A 21,983-nucleotide genomic window follows, 5' to 3' on the forward strand; every position below is an offset into this window, starting at 1 on the left:
GAATGTTTTCAGATTCTTGTGAGTTGACGTGTCGGCGGATGGATTTATGAAGGATGAGGTTAATCATAGAATTGATGAGAGAAAAAAGGTGAGTGGTGCGTTGAGGTATATGTGGAGTCAAAAAACGTTATCTATGGAGGCAAAGAAGGGAATGTATGAAAGTATAGTAGTACCAACACTCTTATATGGATGTGAAGCTTGGGTGGTAAATGCAGCAGCGAGGAGACGGTTGGAGGCAGTGGAGATGTCCTGTCTAAGGGCAATGTGTGGTGTAAATATTATGCAGAAAATTCGGAGTGTGGAAATTAGGAGAAGGTGTGGAGTTAATAAAAGCATTAGTCAGAGGGCAGAAGAGGGGTTGTTGAGGTGGTTTGGTCATTTAGAGAGAATGGATCAAAGTAGAATGACATGGAAAGCATATAAATCTATAGGGGAAGGGAAGAGGGGTAGGGGTCGTCCTCGAAAGGTTTGGAAAGAGGGGGTAAAGGAGGTTTTGTGGGCGAGGGGCTTGGACTTCCAGCAAGCGTGCATGAGCGTGTTAGATAGGAGTGAATGGAGACGAATGATACTTGGGACCTGACGATCTGTTGGAGTGTGAGCAGGGTAATATTTAGTGAAGGGATTCAGGGAAACCAGTTATTTTCATATAGTCGGACTTGAGTCCTGGAAATGGGAAGTACAATGCCTGCACTTTAAAGGAGGGGTTTGGGATATTGGCAGTTTGGAGGGATATGTTGTGTATCTTTATATGTATATGCTTCTAAACTGTTGTATTCTGAGCACCTCTGCAAAAGCAGTGATAATGTGTGCGTGTGGTGAAAGTGTTGAATGATGAAAGTATTTTCTTTTTGGGGATTTTCTTTCTTTTTTTGGGTCACCCTGCCTCGATGGGAGACGACCGACTTGTTGGAAAATAAATATATATATATATATATATATATATATATATATATATATATATATATATATATATATATATATATATATATATATATATAATATATATATACATATATATACATATATATATATATACTATATATATATATATATATATATATATATATATATATATATATATATATATACATATATACAGCAGGGCCCCGCTTTATGGCGTTCCGCTAATACGGTCATTTCAAATTATGACCAAAACTCGCTATACGGCTCCCCCCACCTGACTTTCTAATACGGTCACCGCGCCCCACCCTTTTTGTTTACATTCTTCGTGAGCTCAGTAAGCACTAAGTCTCTCCATTTTGTCTGGAAACTCCAAAATTTCAAATGTTTTTAAAAGTTATTTCATATTTTATATACTCTGATAATTATACTTATGTATACCTGTACTTAAATAAACTTACATACTGTGCTGGCATGCAGGTACACATTAAAATCAGTAAGAGTGTCTTATGTCTCCAGACGTCATATTAGTAATGATAATAGTAATCATCGAGTCTCATTTAAATGTCGTATATTACGTTAAATACACATTTTCATTAATCCATCTATGATATTTTTTCAAAATTATATAATAAACACGATACATAACATAAAAAGATGATAAATACACCCCACAATAGAATAAATAATCATAAATATGAGATGTGGTAGCCAGATAACTTGTACAAGTGATGCCAAGAATAACATTTTGTCTAATCTAACATAAGAGAAAATGTGTTACTGGGGGTAACTGTAGAAAATTATTCCTTTCCTATGTATGTAAGTTTATTCAGGTATACACAAATACAGTTACATAGATTATCATACATAACATATGTGTAGAGAACCTGGGATAACCCAAAAAAGTCAGAGTGACTTATTTCCATTGCCTTCACTCAGAGCATCATTTCTTCTCAAAATGATGTTACAAGAGAATGGGAGTGTTCTTCTTTATTTATTCTACCGTATCAATGTAGAGACAACCTGTACACAATGTAACTTGTACACAAACCAGACGTGTACACTGTTTGTTTACAAAACTTACCTTCGCCTGGTTTGTTTACATAACTCTGCGCCTGTCCCCTCTCATGCACTCAGTCTTTCTCACTCTCATTTATTCGTTTTATCTCATTTACTTACTCCTGACCCTACATTAAGACTACAGATATTTTAAGGTAAGTAATGAGTGAACTGTATATACATTTTATCGCTCTGGGATGCTTAAATGTAATAGAATATTATGTGTGGGTGGGTTGGCCTGGTATGGTAGCCCGGCTGACTACCATACATACCATACTTGATTTTTTACAATAAATACTACTCATCTCACCCTATATTTTAAGGTAAGTAATGAGTGAACTGTATATACATTTTATCGCTCTGGGATGCTTAAATATCATAGAATTGTATGTGTGGGTGGGGTGGCCTGGTATGGTAGCCTGGCTGACTACCATACATACCACACTTGATTTCTTACAATAAATACTACTTGTCTCACCCTAGATTAAGACTATAAATATTTTAAGGTAAGTAATGAGTGCACTATGTGTGTATTGTACTTTTTTATTGTTTTTTGATGCCTGGTTCTATTGCTAACTTAATATATGTTAGTGTAAACTTGTTATCTAGTATTTGTATGTGGAAAAAAAGGGTGTTCCACTTTACGGCGGTTTCTGCTTTACGGCGGTAGCCTGGAACCTAACCAGCCGTATAAGTGGGGCCCTACTGTGTGTATATATATATATATATATATATATATATATATATATATATATATATTATATATATATATATATAAATATATATAAATATATATATATATATATATATATATATATATATATATATATATATATATATATATATATATATATATATATATATATATATATAATTTTAAAGATTACGCACAAAATTAGTTAATTATACCATAGAATGCACAGTATAATTGTAAACTAAATGTAAAAATCCCTGAATAACACTGAGAAAACCTACGAATCGTTTGCTGTAAAGTTTTTTAAGAGGCTTCTAATGGCTGAGAAGTGAACTCCATTATTTATTGTCCAATTTCTTTCAAATTTGGTGTACATTAAGAAATATCTTTCCATCATACATTGCCCACATTTCAATAAGATAGCCCAACAAAACAACTGAGAAAAAAAAAATATTTACCAAAAATCATATATGGCAAGCCCTAGCCGGGTACTGACACTGCGAGAAGCCGAAGCTGTTTGTGCACTACCTGCTGATAAAACATTGCTAATCCGAATTTATCGCGGTCGTAACTACTCTAATTTGTGAATAGCTTCTGAGATAACGAAAACGAGTGTGCAACGAAAAAAAAAATCAAGAAAATAAGTCACTCTGTCTGACCTTTTTGGGTTATCCTAGGTTCTCTACATGTATGTTGCTATGTATGAAAATCTGTAACTGTATTTGTGTATACCTGAATAAACTTACTTAGTTTTATGGTGCATTATGAGTGTATATCACAGTTGGCATTATACACTACATTTTCTCTAATATAAGTACCCAGGAGGGGATGAGAGGATGGTACTTTATCCCTTATCCTCGAGTTCACAGCGAATGAACGCATGTCTGACTGAGACTGACTACAAGGTGAGGGGTCTTTAGGTGTACACAAACAACAGAAAGTGGGGAAAATTGGCACGTGCAAGGAAAATGGCGCAGAATGTGAAAATTGGTGCGGCTGTGTTTGCTCAGCACACAGTTATGTGTTCGTGAGCAGATGCAAAAAAATGGTGAATTTTTTGGTTGTGAACCAGTCTGTTCTTGTTCAGAAGCATTCGTGACCAGAGGTTCCACTGTATATATATATTGTGTGAATAAAGAATAATAAGGCACAATACTAGAACAATACACAAATAACCTCTATACAGTGGACCCCCGCATAACGATCACCTCCGAATGCGACCAATTATGTAAGTGTATTTATGTAAGTGCGTTTGTACATGTATGTTTGGGGGTCTGAAATGGACTAATCTACTTCACAATATTCCTTATGGGAACAAATTCGGTCAGTACTGGCACCTGAACATACTTCTGGAGTGAAAAAATATCGTTAACCGGGGGTCCACTGTATATGAGTGGAACAATACACAATAACCTCCATATATGAGTGGAACATTACACAAATAACCTGAACATACGAGTGGAACAATACACAATAACCTGCACATATGAGTGGAACAATACACAAATAACCTGCACATATGAGTGGAACAATACACAAATAACCTGCACATATGAGTGGAACAATACACAATAACCTTCACATACGAGAATGAAACTAATGATAACATTTCAGTCAGACTTTGACTGTTAACTCATTAATAGTTCAGATTGAACTGAAACGTCATAATGTTTCATTCTCCTGGTGCACATTATTTGTGCTCTGTGGAATTAGTTGGGGAATAGGTACTGTATTGCTAATTTTTTCCATTAATTTTCCCTCGGCTAACTCGTTGACATTACCTACCTCCAAGCTTTCTCTGTTCCTACCATTTTTAATAATTCTGTAGAGCTTTATTCTGTATGTTTACAGCAAACACAGTCAGCTATAGTTAACTTATACCCAGTGTTGGCACAGTAGTGGTTGATTAACGCCCTCAGTGGCCATCACTTAGAACTGTGTCGTTGAGGCCAGGGTCCCTCGTGTAGTTCTGCGTAATGAGCTCTGCTTGCTCAGATAAGCTGTGAACAGTAAATTTGGCTTAGGTATGAAAGAATGGGTCTGCATGGGGAGCGTACACAGGAAAAAAAAATCCTGCCCCACGCAGCTCGTGATGGGAAAAGCAAAACTCCATCCATGTGTTTGATTTACAGAAGACCCCTTGATGGCCTCTTTCCTGGGCCTTCTGTCTTTTTCTTATCAACATTTAGTAGTAACTTCTTTACCTCTGCAGGTTGTTAGGTTTTCAAAAAGGCTTTTTCAAGTTGCAGTATACAGTGTGGTCCAGAAATGTATTTTTTTATACACTTGTATTTAAGGTGGAATCTCTTGCAATGCAGTTGTCAGAAATCAGTGTTTTTAACCCTTTCAGGGTCCGTCCCGTAGATCTACGGCTTTACGTTCAGGGTCCAAACCGTAGATCTACGTCATGAGCTCAGCTCACTCTGATAAACTGTGAGTGGTACATTTGGGCCTAGATATGAGAGAATACATCTATGTGGTATGTGTGCACCACATAAAACAGATCCTGCAGCACACTGTGTATAATGAGAGAAAAAAAAACTGAAATCATGATTTTTCGATTAAAACAGCAATTTTGCAGTGTTTTTTTCGTATAATTTTTATAGTTGGATTTGCAATTTCTTGGTCTCATTTGATAGAATGGAAGACATATTACAGAAATAGAGATAATTTTGATTGGTTTAGCACTGGAAATGTCTTGAAACTGAGCTCAAAGTAGCAGAAATGTTAAATTTTTGCCGATATTCAAGAGTAAACAAACGACCTCACACGTCTAATACACGCCAGCTCGTGGGTCTAATATGCATTCACAAATATGGTGATGATATTTATACAATTATTACAGTATTGCATAACAGTAAATCTTCTATTTTTTGGTGTGAATAAAAATTCATTATGTGAATAAAAAATCAAAATGGAATTTATTTGTAAAGCCTCAAAACGTAACTAATGAACAGAGGAAATGTTAGTTTAGTTCCAGGAATACCTACATTGTTTATTCTGGACCCTATTTTGAAATTGGAATATTTTGAACTTTGTGTTAAATTGGCCAAATTAACAATTTCCGATCACTTTAATTTGTAGTTGAAACAGTTGACTTGGCGATTTTTTGTGCTCAATCGATAGAATAGAAGTAATACACATACTAGTGAAATAGCTAAGAATTTGGTTGACTGGAATAATGTAATTGGCCTAAAATGGGAGTCAAAGTCGGCAAAATCGCCAATTCGTAAATATCGCTGACACATCAAAATTCGCGAGCTCATAATTTCGTCAATTTTCCATCAAATTTCTTACTTTTTGTTTTATTACATTCACAAAAAGATTCTCTACCATTTCATAAGAAAAAATAACAAATTTTTTTTTTTGAAAATTCTTGGACACTGGGGCACCACTTCAGATTTGGGCCTTGGACCCTGAAGGGGTTAAGTAAATTTGTGGTGAAAACTTGGTATACAAGACAAGTTTGGGTTACATACTTAACCCTTTGAGGGTTTCGGACGTACTAGTACGGCTTACGACCCAGGGTTTTTGACGTACTAGTACGCCTAAATTCTAGCGCCCTCAAATCTAGTGGGAGAAAGCTGGTAGGCCTTCATATGAAAGAATGGGTCTATGTGGTCAGTGTGCACAGTCTAAAAAGAATCCTGCAGCACACAGTGCATAATGAGAAAAAAAAAACTTTGACCGTTTTTTTGGAATAAAACAGCAACTTTGCACTGTATTTTTGTATGGTATTTATTGTTGTATTCTAGTTTTCTTGGTCTCATTTTATAGAATGGAAAACATATTACAGAAATTGAGATGATTTTGACTGGTTTTACAATGAAAGATACCTTGAAATTGAGCTCAAAGTAGCAGAAATGTTCGATTTTTACCAAATTTCAAAAGTAAACAAATCGTGCCAGTGGTCCAATACACGTCAACTGGTGAGTCTAATATTCTTTCACAAGTGCGCCAATAATATTTATACAATTTTTTACACTAATGCAGTAGTCTGCATAACAGTAAATCTTATACTTTTTGTGAGAATAAAAATTCAAAGTGGAAAGCAAAAGAATATAAGAGGGGCCTTGAGACGTGACTAATGACCAGAGGAAGTGTCATTTTAGTGCCAGGAATGTCTTTCTTGTTTATTCTGGACCCTATTCGGAAATTGGCATCTTTTGAAATTTGTATGAAATTGGCAAAATTGCTAAATTCTGACCACTGTACTGGATAGTTGAATTTCATAAATGGGTGGTTTCTTGCACCCATTCGATAGAAAAAATGGAGTTCTAGCGAAATATTCATGTTTTTTGTCGACTAGTTCAGTGGAATTGGCCGAAAATGGGGCTCAAAGTGGGCAAAATCGCCGATGTGTAAATATCCCCAAGACCGGTAACTTCGCAAGAGCATAATTCCGTAAGTTTTCCATCAAATTTCAAACTTTTGGTGTCCTTATGATCGGGAAAAGATTCTCTATCTTTTCATAAGAGAAAATTATTTATTTTTTTTTTTAAATTTGGCCGACCCTGAGAATGAGTTTCGGAGAGGGCCTGTCGACCCTCAAAGGGTTAAGCAAACACTGTAAACATATTTTATCATTTATGGTAATATTTCAGTCTTGGGACCTTGGTTAATAAGGTCCCACCAAGGATATTTTATTAGGGAAATATTTCAGTCTTGGGACCTTGATTAATAACAAGGTCCCAGCAAGGATATTTTATTAGGGAAATATTTCAGCCCTGGGACCTTGGTTAACAAGGTCCCAGCAAGGATATTTTATTAGGGAAATATTTCAGCCCTGGGACCTTGGTTAACAAGGTCCCAGCAAGGATATTTTATTAGGGAAATATTTCAGTCCTGGGACCTTGGTTAACAAGGTCCCAGCAAGGATATTTTATTAGGGAAATATTTCAGTCCTGGGACCTTGGTTAACAAGGTCCCAGCAAGGATATTAGGGAAATACAGTGGACCCCCGCATAACGATCACCTCCGAATGCGACCAATTATGTAAGTGTATTTATGTAAGTGCGTTTGTACGTGTATGTTTGGGGGTCTGAAATGGACTAATCTTCTTCACAATATTCCTTATGGGAACAAATTCGGTCAGTACTGGCACCTGAACATACTTCTGGAATGAAAAAATATCGTTAACCGGGGGTCCACTGTATTTCAGTCCTGAGACCTTGGTTAACAAGGTCCCAGCAAGGATATTTTATTAGGGAAATATTTCAGTCCTGGGACCTTGGTTAACAAGGTCCCAGCAAGGATATTTTATTAGGGAAATATTTCAGTCCTGAGACCTTGGTTAACAAGGTCCCACCAAGGATATTTTATTAGGGAAATATTTCAGTCCTGGGACCTTGGATAACAAGGTCCCAGCAAGGATATTTTATTAGGGAAATATTTCAGTCCTGAGACCTTGGTTAACAAGGTCCTACCAAGGGTATTTTACTAGGGAAATATTTCAGTCCTGGGACCTTGGTTAACAAGGTCCTACCAAGGATATTTTATTAGGGAAATATTTCAGTCCTGGGACTTTGGTGAATAATGTCCCAACACAAAAATGTTTCTATAATTCAGTGCCCTAATAGTGTGCCCATATGTATTAATCACAAGTAAATTTGTCACAGTTGAAGGTCAATTTCATAAATTAAAAAAAAATGTATGTGGGAGCAGCACTAGTAATTCCATAATATGTTATAAGAGAATGGAAACTCAGGCCAGTCTCTCCAAAATTAAGTCAATACCAGTGCCACATACACCAGTTTGTGAGGTAAGTAGATTGATTTTTTTAGCATTTTTATTTTTTCCAGAATACAGTGGAACCTGTACTTGCAAGTTTAATCCGTTCCATGACCTTGCTTGCAGCTGGATTTGCTCATCTGCAGAGTCAATTTTCCTTGTTTAAATTGATTGAAACGCAATTAATCCGTTCCAGTGGAATTCTGTACTTCATTAATTTCGCTAATATCGTCTATATGGCTTATTTATCTATCACAATTCATCTAATATGACATAATAAACAATATAAATAACATAGGAACCTGATATATACTCTAGAATGACTACAATATGTCATTATGTAACAGATTGAGGCGGCCACAACCGCTCGCTCTTTGTTGTAGTGAACACTGCCATCTAGTGACGGCCTTTTAAAGCCATCTATTGTTATAATTATTATTATATAATACATTATTATTATACGTATATGTATGATTTTTATACGTATTATATTATTTTTATTATATTATTATACTATTATTATTATACAAAATAATTTATAATTTTTATTCACACAAAAAGTAGAAGATTTACTGTTATGCAGACTACTGCCTTATTGCAATAGTTGTATAAATAATGTCAATCCATTCACGACTACATATTGGAGTGGACAGTGATGTCATTGGTTTACTCTTGATCATACCCAAAGAATCAAACATTTCTCCTACTTTGAGCTCAATTTCAAGGTACTTTTCATCGTGAAAGCAATCAAAATCATATCTATTTCTGTAATATATCTTCCATTCTATCAAATGTGACCCAAAAAACGAGAATACAACCATAAAAACCATACAAAAACACCGCTAAGGGGTGACTAATTGCTGAGAAGTGAACTCCATTATTTATGTTCTGATTTCTTTCATTTTTGGTGTACATTAAGAAGCATCTTTCCATCATACATTGTCCAAGTTTCAATAAGATAGTCCAACAAACAAATGAGATCCAATTCCCTAGAACAAGAGCAAGAGCCCCTGACCAGTGTCAAGGAACCTCCCTTGAAGTCCGCTCACTTATGGAAATTTCACTCGTGCATGGAAGCCAAAAATCGACCCATCGACTGCTCGTACAGTGGTCCCTCATTTTTCGTAATTCATCCGTTCCTGGAAGTGTGACTATTATTGAAATTGACGATTTTTGAATCCATTTTCCCCATAAGCAATAATGAAAATACAGTTAATCCATTCCTGACACCCAGAAGTACATAAACAGTACAATGGGACATGCTGAATGAAACATTAACAGCATAACACTTACCTTTATTGGTGATTCTTCTTAGTGTATGGAAGACTGGAGGAGGAGAGAGATTGGATTAGTTACTGTTTGGAAGGGGAATCCCCTTCCATCAACACCTCAGGTACCAAGTCCTTTTCTGGGGTTACTTCTCTTCTCTGTTTCTTAAAGCCACTAGGACCAGCTTGAGAGTCACTGTACACCTGTGGCACTAAATACTTGTCCAGAGAGCTTTGTTTCTGGCATCTCTTTAAAACTTTCCTAAAATGGGCCAAGACTTTGTCACTGGACATGTTGCCAACATGGTTTGCAACAGCCTTGTCAGGGTGATGTTTCTCCATAAATCTTTCCATCTTACCCCACATTTCAAAAATCTTCTTAATTTCTGAAGAGGGCAACTTCTTCCATCTCTTTTCCTCCTCCTCTGCAGCAATATTCTGATCTGCGGTCTGTTGCTGTTCCTGGTGAATCTCTTGCAGCTCCTCAGTGGTTAGCTCTTCGTTATGGTCCTCCACCAACTCTTCCACATCCTCCAAACTCACATCCAACCCCATGGAACTCCCCAATGCCACAATAGATTTCACAATTGCCACAGGCTCATCAGGGTCAGCCCCAAACCCTTCAAAATCCCTCTTGTGGACACAATCTGGCCACAATTTTCTCCAAGCAGAGTTCAAAGTCCTGGTAGTCACTCCCTCCCAAGCCTTGCGTATAAGGTTTATGCAATGGAGGATACTGAAGTGTTCTTTCCAAAAATCTCTTAATGTCAAGTGAGTGTCTGAGGTCACATTAAAGCACCTTTGAAACATTGCTTTGGTGTAGAGTTTTTTAAAGTTTGAAATGACCTGCTGGTCCATGGGCTGGAGGAGAGGAGTGGTATTAGGGGGCAAGAACTTTACTGTGATAAACCTAGACTCCTGCAGAATTAGGTCATCCAAGTTTGGAGGATGAGCAGGTGCATTGTCCATTACTAGGAGGCACTTGAGATCCAATTTCTTTTCTAGGAGGTAATTCTTCACACTAGGGCCGAACACTTCATTGAACCACTCGACGAAAATTTCCCTCATGACCCATGCCTTATTATTAGCTTTCCAAAACGCACACAATTTACTCTTCATAATATTGTTTTTCCAGAACACACTGGGATTTTCAGAATGGTACACTAGTAACGGCTTCACTTTGCGATCCTCTCTAGCATTAGCACAGAACATGAGCGTCAGCCTGTCTTTCATAGGCTTGTGTCCTGGCAGTCCCATTTCCTCCTGAGTAATGTAGGTCCTCTTTGGCATTTTCTTCCAAAAGAGGCCTGTTTCGTCACAATTGAAAACTTGCTTAGGTTTCAGTCCTTCAGCCTCTATGTACTCCTTCATTTAACTTACGAATTTTGTAGCTGCAATTTTGTCCGAACTGGCAGCCTCACCATGCCTGATCACACTGTGTTTGCCACTACGGTTCTTAAACCTCTCAAACCAGCCTTTGCTGGCCTTAAATTCACCAATATCAGTACTCATTACAGGCAATTTCTTTACAAGTTCGTCATGCAACTGCCTAGCCTTTTCACAAATAATCGACTGCACAAGACTAACTCCTGCTAATTGTTTCTCGTTTATCCACACCAATAATAACTTCTCAACATCTTCGAGTACTGGTGATCTCATTTTTGTTAGCATATTTACCCCCTTTGCAACAACAGCTTTCTTGATTTCCTTTTTCTTGGCCACGATGGAAGCTGTGGTGGTATGGGGTTTGTTATGCATCCTGGCCAATTTGGCCACACATATGCCACTTTCATTTTGTTCAATGATGTTTTTCTTGAATTCAGTCGTATTTCTCACCTTCTTTACCAAAGGCCTGGCACTAGGAGCTTTCTTTGGAGCCAAAGTAGCTTATTTAGCAGTTGCAAGCACTAAAATGAATGGAATATTATGAAAGATTTCGTATGAACAAGTGAAGGGACCGTCACTCACTGGTAAACAATGGCACACTGGCTGGGAAGGGAAGGTGAGGCGGCTTGAAGCCATGTGTACGCGTTCCAGAGGAACAATGATTCACAAGTCAAATGACAATTCGCGAGCCAATGTTTTGACGAAAATAACGTTACGATTTTCGAGAATTATGACTATTGAGCCTACGATTATTGAGGGACCACTGTATTTGGAGAAATTCGCACGTGGATGTGCTCGCAAGTAGACATTCCACTGTACAGTAGTACCTCGAGTTTCGTACGGCTTCTAACTCGAACAATTATATAAGTGTATTATTGTAAGTGCATTTTTGGGGTCTGAAACAGACTAATCTAATTTTCATTATTCCTTATGGGAACAAATTCGTTTGGTAACGGCACTTGAACAGCCTTCTGAAACGAATTATGGCTGAAACTCGGGGTACCACTGTATAGTACTTATCCAACCCTACTATACTTCTAGTGTTTCTCAGCAAAATTTGCCAGATGTCTCGCCCGTCTAAGAATTCGACTGGCATGACATGTCATCCAAACTAGAGTAAAAAAAAAAAAAATTTGGTCAATTTTTAGTTTTTATATGGATTCAATATCTTTTAGTTTTTTAAGACTCAGGCCATCTCCCACCAAGGCAGGGTGACCCAACGAAGAAGAAACACTTTTAACATCTCTTACTCCATCACCATTTTGCCAGAGGTGTGTTGACATTACAGCTTGGATGTCCCTCCAAGCTGCAATATCCCCACCCATCCTTCAGAGTGGGGATATTGCACTGTACTACTTCCCACTTCCAGGACTCAAATCTCTTGATAGACAGCAATCGTCCAGGGAAGTACTGTCGTCCTATCAGATTAGTGTGAAATGGAAGCCTTGTACTTTTGTGGCACTTGGGCAGGATTCCTGATCGTTTCTTTTTCTCATGAATACTAAGATGATTGGTAAATATTATATTTAGTATATGCTTAGCTTTAATTTCCTACAAGCTTCTTAACAGTTCTTAATCCTGTAATATTTCCTTTCCAACCTATGCAGTGTAGTCTGAGATTGTCGTGGTGAAGATAATCCCCAGAACCACCAATAGATATACAGCAGATGTAGGTATTGGCACCCTGTCCAGAGGGTGTGCAGGAAGGTGCAGGTGCGGAAGATTGTGACGTGTCTGATGGTCGGAGCTGCATCAAGAAGCAGGAGAGGAGCCAAGCTTCTCACACCAAGAGGAAGCAACCCACACCAAGAAGCAACCCACACCAAGAGGAAGGAACCCACACCAAGAAGCAACCCACACCAAGAAGCAACCCACACCAAGAGGAAGCAACCCACACCAAGAGGAAGCAACCCACACCAAGAGGAAGCAACCCACACCAAGAGGAAGCAACCCACACCAAGAGGAAGCAACCCATATTAAGAGGAAGCAACCCACACTAAGAAGAAGCAACCCACACTAAGAAGAAGCAACCCACACTAAGAAGAAGCAACCCACACCAAGAGGAAGCAACCCACACTAAGAAGAAGCAACCCACACCAAGAGGAAGCAACCCACACCAAGAGGAAGCAACCCACACTAAGAGGAAGCAACCCACACTAAGAGGAAGCAACCCACACCAAGAGGAAGCAACCCACACCAAGAGGAAGCAACCCACACCAAGAGGAAGCAACCCACACCAAGAGGAAGCAACCCACACTAAGAAGAAGCAATCCACACCAAGAGGAAGCAACCCGCACCACGAGGAAACAAGGACCCTCCTCACCATGCCTTTACATTCCACCTGCTGTATGACCCTTAGGGGTTTAGCTCTTAGTTACGATTATATTTTATCATTTCTACAGTCCACCACCCTCTGCCACTTCACAAGCTGCGGTGGGAGGATATCTTCATTTCCTTGGATGTAGAACCCTTCACTAACATCAAGGCATCTTTAAGGAAGTACAGTAGTGTTCTAGGATGGCTGTTGAAGGCTCTATTAAAATTATTATAATGCATAGAACAAGTGAAGCTATAGGCATTATAACTCATGTTATTGCCACCATCATCAGTGTCACTATTCTTCATTATTATTGTTGTTTTCATCATTGTTGTCATGTTATTTCTACCATCATCAGTGTCACTATTCATCATTATTATTGTTGTTTTCATTGTTATTGTCATGTTGTAATTCCTAACATCATCACCAGTGTCACCATTCATCGTTACTATTATCGTCGTCGTCATCATTGTCATCGTCAGTAAACAATATACAGTACCACAGTGAGTGATTTTATCTTATGCTTCTAAGTAAGAGTTAATGTGTTTTGAGTAAAATAAGTGTTGGTTATTAAAATGGTTGCTATATAGTTATACAGTGAAACCTTGATTTAAAGATCCCCAATTTAATGGTTATTCAATGTAATGGACAAAATTTGTAGCTGGACAACAATCAGAAGTGGTAGAGTAAGTTTGTTACATCCTGAATTGTCTCATGGTCCACTGGGTAAATTGTCTGTTTTTCTCATGGTCCACTCTGGGTAAATTCATTTTGGAGAATTGTCCGTTTTGTTGCCAGCTGTCGAGTCAGTTTCTTTCTGATTAGCGGATTAAGTCCAGTAAATTCCGAATTGTCCACTGCTGTTATGGTCATGGAAAAATATTTTTGTAATTCAGTTTTAATGAACAGTCACCTGTAACTGACGTCTCACCTCTGTTAGTTTATAAATCAAGGCTTCTCTGTACAGCAAACCCTCTTTGTAGAAGACCTCCATGTAAAGGACTTTGTAAATAGAAAACAAAATCTGCTGAGTCGCTACATTCAAAAACAAAATCTGCCGAGTCACTAGATTCAAAAGCAAAATTTGCCAAGTTATCAGATTCAAAAACAAAATCTGCTGAGTCATTAGATTTAAAAACAAAATCTGCCGCATCACTAGTTTAAAAAATTGGTCAGAGTCTGTTGGTTACATAGGTGTCGGCTCTTGTTACAATCACGGCAAAACAATTTTGCATCTATCCACAATTGCCATTACCAGTTCTTTTCTCCCCCCCCCCCCCAATTACACAGAGGGTTTACCAAATGTTTGCGTATGGACTCTCATCTGTGGGAAGAATTTACCCCAGTTGATTCATTAAGTTGCTTTTCTTTGCTCAGATTCTCCGCTTGGGCCTGCGGCGCCAGATGAACTTTCACAGGGTGAGTACTTGAATCTTGCTACATACTTAACCTTTTTTACCCTACATGTTCTGAATATCCTTCACGTGTATACGCTTAGGTTTTTGATGTACACATGTGCACTTTCACATGTTGCTACCCTTCTGTTACACATCACTGTAGAATCACAGACCATAACTAGAGAATCTCGTATTGCTACTACAGAATCACAGACTACTATATATATATAAGTAGAATCACAGATCACCACTACAGAATCACAGACCACTACAGAATCATATACTACCACTACAGAATCACAAACCTCGACCAGAATCACACCCCACTACTAGAGAATCACATACCACTACTAGAGAATCACAGTCCACCACTAGAGAATCACGGACCACCACTAGAGAATCATGGACCACCACTAGAGAATCATGGACCACCACTAGAGAATCACAAACCACCACCACAACTGCCACTACAAAAACTACCCACCTACAGTAACTAATACTCCACAACACTAGACAGCACACTACAATCACAGTGTACCACCTACAGTAACCACTCCCACCACTAATACCATCATTGCACCACTTACTACACTACCAGTCACTGGCATTGGCCCACTGAGAAGAGGGAGAACAAAAGATAAAGTGGGAAGAGAGGGAGGAGGTAAATTTAGGATAAACAAGGAAAAATCATTGAAAATTGATTGAAATGAATGGTAAAGGAAGAGATGTGTGGATGAACAAACAACATAACCAGAGAAAAAATGGAATTGTTGTTATTGTGAATATAACAGTTGTATTAGTGCTGTATGACCCTTGTGGGTTTAGCACTTACTTATGATTGTAATAATAAATAATAATAATAGTATACAGTATCGACAAGTAGGTAAGACATGTGGGACAGACGGGTATCTAATTCAGAAAAGTTTCTTCTACACAGTAGGCTGCTTCTGTCGACTGAAGAAGCCTGTTGTGAAGGTGAAACATCTTTGAATAAAAAACTAACTGTTGCACATGTCAGCTACCCAGCATTATTTTTAGTAATTATTATTATTATCAATAATAATATGCATTCCTTTCGCACACTGACTTCTTTACGGATCATAAAATTGAACCCTTATGGATCATTCAATTGAACCCATATGGCTCATACAGCTGAACCCTTACAGATCATACAACTGAACCCTACCTGCTAATAACAATGGTTATAAATGACCATAATTTTTAAAGGGGTGGACCGGTAAGCCAGCGGAAGGCCTCGGTCAGATGACCAAAAGCTCCAAAGGTGGGTCATCATCTGACCAAGACCCACATCAGGAAACACTTGTCCTGTTTCCCGACAAACCTTATCTATCCTAACCTAACTGAACCCTTATGGATCATACAACTGAACCCTTACAGATCATACATCTGAACCCTTACGGATCATACACCTGAACCCTTACGGAACATACACCTGAACCCTTACGGATCTTTCAGTTGAACCCATATGGATCATACACCTGAATCCTTATGGATCATACAACACTTGTGTAATAGGATTTGATCCCTTACCTTACCTTTGAAGAGTTTCAAGAGTTTATCTACTCTCTGAGCCCGGCCATGGGCCAGGCTTGTCTGGTGCTCGCCTGGTCAACCAGGCTGTTTCTGCTGGAGGTCTGCTGACCCACATATCCATCACAGCCTGGTTGATCTGGCACCTGGTGAAGATACTTGTCTAGTTTCCTCTTGAAGGCTTCTACACTTGTTCCAGCAGTGTTTCTGATATCTTCTGGTAAGATGTTGAAAAGTCTGGGACCCTGGATGTTGATACAGTGTTCCCTTATTGTCCCCACTGCACCCCTGCTCCTCACTGGGTTTATTTTACACTTCCTCCCATATCTCTCACTCCAGTATGTTGTTATGGCAGTGTGCAGATTTGGGACCAGGCCCTTGAGTACTTTCCAGGTATATATTATCATGTACCTCTCTCTCTCCTTCGCTCCATTGAGTACATGTTCAAGACTTGCAGGCCTTCCCAGTAGTTTAGGTGCTTTGCTGGCTGAATGTGAGCCATAAACGATCTATGTATTTGTTCCAGCTCCGATATTTCTCCTGCCTTGAATGGGGCCGTGAACACTGAGCAATATTCTAAGTGAGGGAGCACTAGCGATTTGAGGAGTGTCACCATCGGCATTATTTCCCTTGTTTTGAAAGTTCTCAATACCCACCCCGTCATCTTTCTGGCTGTCGTGATCTTTGTCTTGTTATGGTCTTTAAAAGAAAGGTCCGCTGACATAATTATTCCTAGGTCTTTTACGTGTTCCTTATGTTCTATTTGGTGATCCTCTTGAGTTTTGTATATAGTGCTCCTTTTGAGTTCGTTCTTTCCATACCTAAGCAGCTGGAACGTATCAGCATTGAACGTCATGTTGTTCTCCACTGCCCACTGGAAAACCCTGTTTATGTCTTCATGTACTTTTTCAGTGTCCTCTACCGTACTGACTTTCATGCTTATTTTAGTGTCATATGCAAATGATGATACAAAAGTGTGCCGGGTGTTTTTGATATATTTTGTCCAAACTGAGAATATATACATTGTGAACAACTCTTAGCTATTTTGTATGACTGATTACCTACAGTCATTAAAAAATTCCTGGATCTTACCAGCTGGAGGCATCTGATGTTTTAGTTATAATATATATGGAATAATCGTGGAGTGAGTTAGAAAGGTCAGGTGATGAATGAAAGTAATAGAGAGTATTTCAGAGAAAGAAGTTTAAGTAATTAAATAATGTAGCTTAGAGAAGAGGTGCAAAAAAAATGAGGAAAATTTGAGGGAAAAGAAAATAAGAGAGAGTGAGAGAGAGGAGGTGGAAGAGGAAATACTTCTAATTGCTTTCTTAAAAGAGAGGGCAACTGGATGGCTGTAATACAGGAACTGATTTGAGAGATAGTAAAGAAATACAAGGAAACATGAAGTAGTGAAAAGGAGAGAAGTTTATAACTGTTGGTATATGTGAATAAGAAGATACATAGTATAGGGAGGAAGAAGAGGTTAGGTGAGGCACATTGATAGTCATAAAATTGATGATGATAGGGAGAGTTCCGAGGAGCATGTGTCCTCTGAAATTAGTATTCAGCAATAGGGGGTGTGCCTGTAATATTGATATTGGTTGATATTGGCCTAAAATTGATTTTAGGTACCAGTAAAAATTTTGGCGTTTCCCATCACTATTCAGCATCGTGCTGAGAAGAGAGAGAGAGAGAGAGAGAGAATGAATGAAAGAATGAATCTCAACTTGACTCATCCCACTATCTTCCTCACCAGTCGGAATCCAAGACTTCCCTCTTCCCTCATTCTCCCCCACAAACTCAATTTGCATACAGTCACTTCCCTACTTATGAACAGGTTCAGTTCCAAGTGGTCGTTCGTAAGTCCATCATATGTGCGTGTGCAGTATTCGTGAACACAGGTAAAATGCATACTGTACACTAGTAAACAAAACATGTGTTGTAAATGAAATAAAGTTTATCATGTTTATAATAAAGTTTGTAAATAATATAAATTTAATAAAACAGACGGTGAGAAGGTGTTGACCTGGGCAAACTTGTTCATATTATTGAAAGTTTGCAACATGAATGTTCGTATGTAGGGGAGTCTTTGTATATACTTCCATCAAGCGCGCCTCAACATGCTCCAAAATTCTTCAAGCAACCAGATGGACCAACAACTTTCATGCCTTCAACTACCCCTCAGTACCACTCATACTTCCCTGCCATAAATAGAAGACACTTGGGAGATGTTTTTTTATGTGATAAGTGCTAAACCCATGTGTGTCATTCAGCGCAAGACATGGTGGAGGCTCGATCCTCCGTCAGTTGAGCGAGAGGCAGATGCCCAAGAACCCTTTCCAACTCCTCCACTCCTGAAACGTCTCCTTCCGAACAGGAACCAGAAGAAACCAAACAGGAACCAGAAGAAACCAAATAGGGACCAGAAGAAACCAAACAGGGACCAAAACTTACCAAAAAAAAAAAAAAAAAAAAAAAAAAACAGGGACCAAAAGAAAAATACATTGGAGAAGCAAGTGAGAAAGGTATGGTTTACAAACAGAAATACAAATAGACTTTCAAGATAATAACATCAAAGGCAAAACCAAACATGACAGCAATTGTCCAACTGAAGTTCAGGAATGATAACAAGTTTTATTACCTTATAGATATCACATAGTAGGGAAGTCTATATAGATATCACAAAGCAAGGAACCTTATAGTAAGGAGAGGGAAATGCCCTGCTGTTAAGGTACACGTATTATTTATTTCTCTATGCCTAATCAATGTTATGGTTTTACACCCTTCAAAAGGGTACCTTAATTCTTGGGCTCTCCCTTTCTTGGATCAAACCTCATTATCTCTCATTCATATACTGAAAAATTGCTTAACTGCTGAGAGCTGTTCAGCATTGCATAAGAGATGTGTGGAGGGTTGTAGATGTGATCTTTAGAGTGGACACGACAGGTTGTGTAGTAGGGGCAGTGAACGTATGAAAATCTCAGGTGATAACAACAGTGATTTATGAACTTGGAAAACCGCAATAACACGATTGCAAATGGGTACAAGCCCCACCCATTCTGTGATTCATGATTTATAAATTTACTCGGACAAGGGGAAGAAATCACAATAATTGCATGATTGCAGATACGTAAAAATACCACAGTGAAAACAGGAAAAACACCTGAGCACTCTTCTGTGTTTACACACATCTTCAGGTTATGTTAGGTAAGGTTTCTCAAGAAATAGGACAAGTGTTTCCTGATGTGGGTTTTAGTCATATGACCTGCACCCTCCACCATTTTAAAAATTATGGTTATAATTTATAATTTTAATTTTTATAATTTTAACTTTTAAATGTCGATGAAGAAAGGTACGCGGTAATTTCATACACTGGTCAGGGAGGTATACCATATTTTAGGAGTGAAGAGGAGCCGGATGTGAGTGTGGGGGAGGTACGTGAGGCATTATGTAGAATGAAAGGGGGTAAAGCAGCTGGAACTGACGGGATCATGACAGAAATGTTAAAAGCAGGGGGGGGACATAGTGTTGGAGTGGTTAGCATTTTGTTTAATAAATGTATGAAAGAGGGGAAGGTACCTAGGGATTGGCGGAGAGTGTGTATAGTCCCTTTATATAAAGGGAAGGGGGACAAAAGAGATTGTAAAAATTATAGAGGAATAAGTTTACTGAGTATACCAGGAAAAGTGTACAGTAGGGTTATTATTGAAAGAATTAGAGGTAAGACAGAATGTAGAATTGTGGATGAGCAAGGAGGTTTCAGAGTGGGTAGGGGATGTGTAGATCAAGTGTTTACATTGAAGCATATATGTAACAGTATTTAGATAAAGGTAGGGATGTTTTTATTGCATTTATGGATTTAGAAAGGGCATATGATAGAGTGGATAGGAGAGCAATGTGGCAGATGTTGCAAGTATATGGAGTAGGTGGTAAGTTACTAAATGCTGTAAAGAGTTTTTATGAGGATAGTGAGGCTCAGGTTAGGGTGTGTAGAAGAGAGAGAGAGAGACTACTACCCAGTAAAAGTAGGTCTTAGACAGGGATGCGTAATGTCACCATGGTTGTTTAATATACAGTGGACCCTCAACCAGCGATATTAATCCGTTCCTGAGAGCTCATCATTAATCGAAATAATCGTTAGTCAAGTTAATTTTCCCCATAAGAAATAATGGAAATCAAATTAATCCATGCAAGATACCCCAAAGTATTGAAAAAAAAAATTTTACCACATGAAATATTAATTTTAATACACACAAACTGAAGAAGACATGCACAGTTACATGACACTTACCTTTATTGAAGATCTGGTGATGATTGATGGGATGGGAGGAGGGGAGAGCATTGATCTTCTTAGTGTTCAGAAGGGGAATCCCCTTCCATTAGCACTTGAGGTAGCAAGTCTTTTTCTGGGGTTAGTTCCCTTGTACTTTTAATGCCACTAGGACCAGCTTCAGAGTCACTGGACTTGTGTTGCACAACATGTCTGTCCATAGATACCTGTACCTCTCGTTCCTTTATGACTTTCCTAAAGTGGTTCACAACATTGTCAGTGTACAGGTTGCCAACACGGCTTGCAGTAGCTGTGTCAGGGTGATTTTCATCAATAAAGGTTTGCACTTCAAGCCACTTTGCACACATTTCATTAATCTTAGAAGTAGGCAACTTCTTCAATTTCTCTATCCCCTCCTTCGAAGCAGTTTCCTCAGGTCTGCCCTCTTGCTGTTCAAGATGATCTAGCAGCTCATCAGTGGTTAGTTCTTCATTGTCCTCCACCACCAACTCTTCCACATCCTCCCCACTAACCTCCAACCCCAAGGACTTCTGCAATGCCACAATTGATTCCTCAACTGGCATAGGATTCTCAGGGTTAGCTTCAAACCATTCAAAATCCCTTTTGTTTACACATTCTGGCCACAGTTTTTTCCAAGCAGAGTTCAAGGTCCTCTTAGTCACTTCCTCCCAAGCCTTACCTATAATGTTTACACAATTGAGGATGGTAAAGTGATCTTTCCAAAACTCTCTTAGAGTCAGTTGAGTTTCTGAGGTCACTACAAAGCACCTTTCAAACATAGCTTTTGTGTACAGTTTCTTGAAGTTGGAAATAACCTGCTGGTCCATGGGCTGCAGGAGAGGAGTGGTATTAGGAGGCAAAAACTTCACCTTAATGAAGCTCATGTCCCTAGAAAGTCGCTTTGCCAAGTCTGAAGGATGACTAGGAGCATTGTCTAATACCAGGAGGCACTTAAGGTCTAATTTCTTTTCAATTAGGTAATTTTTCACATTGGGGGCAAATGCATGGTGTAAAAAGTCATAGAAAAAGTCCCTAGTGACCCATGCCTGGGGGCAAATGCATGGTGTAAAAAGTCATAGAAAAATTCCCTAGTGACCCATGCCTTACTGTTTGCCCTCCACAGCACACACAAATTAGCCTTGACGACATTGTTTTTCCTGAACACTCTGGGAGTTTCAGAGTGATACACCAATAAAGGCTTCACTTTGCAATCACCACTAGCATTGGCACACATCAACAGAGTGAGCCTGTCTTTCATAGGCTAATGTCCTGGGAGTGCCTTTTCCTCCTGAGTAATGTACGTCCTGCTTGGCACCCATGGGACAAGTGGGGCGCGCTCAGGCCAAAGTGGACGGGTCTTGAACGGAACGAATAGCGTTGGTCAGGTTTT

The 21,983-nt window shown here is 38.7% G+C and overlaps 1 protein-coding gene across 5 annotated transcripts in view; it reads left to right on the top strand.

The window, feature by feature from the left end:
• LOC128700853 (protein bric-a-brac 2) overlaps positions 1 to 21,983 on the top strand; it is a 408,639-nt gene that overhangs the window by 140,898 nt on the left and 245,758 nt on the right. For all 5 annotated transcript variants that reach the window (XM_070104750.1, XM_070104751.1, XM_070104749.1 and 2 more), the window contains exon 7: positions 14,732 to 14,773. In XM_070104750.1, coding sequence (XP_069960851.1) covers positions 14,732 to 14,773 — 42 coding nt within the window. The remainder of the gene's footprint in view (positions 1 to 14,731; positions 14,774 to 21,983) is intronic.

The sequence above is a fragment of the Cherax quadricarinatus genome, chromosome 94, assembly GCF_038502225.1.
Source record: "Cherax quadricarinatus isolate ZL_2023a chromosome 94, ASM3850222v1, whole genome shotgun sequence".
Taxonomy (NCBI): Eukaryota; Metazoa; Arthropoda; class Malacostraca; order Decapoda; family Parastacidae; genus Cherax; species Cherax quadricarinatus.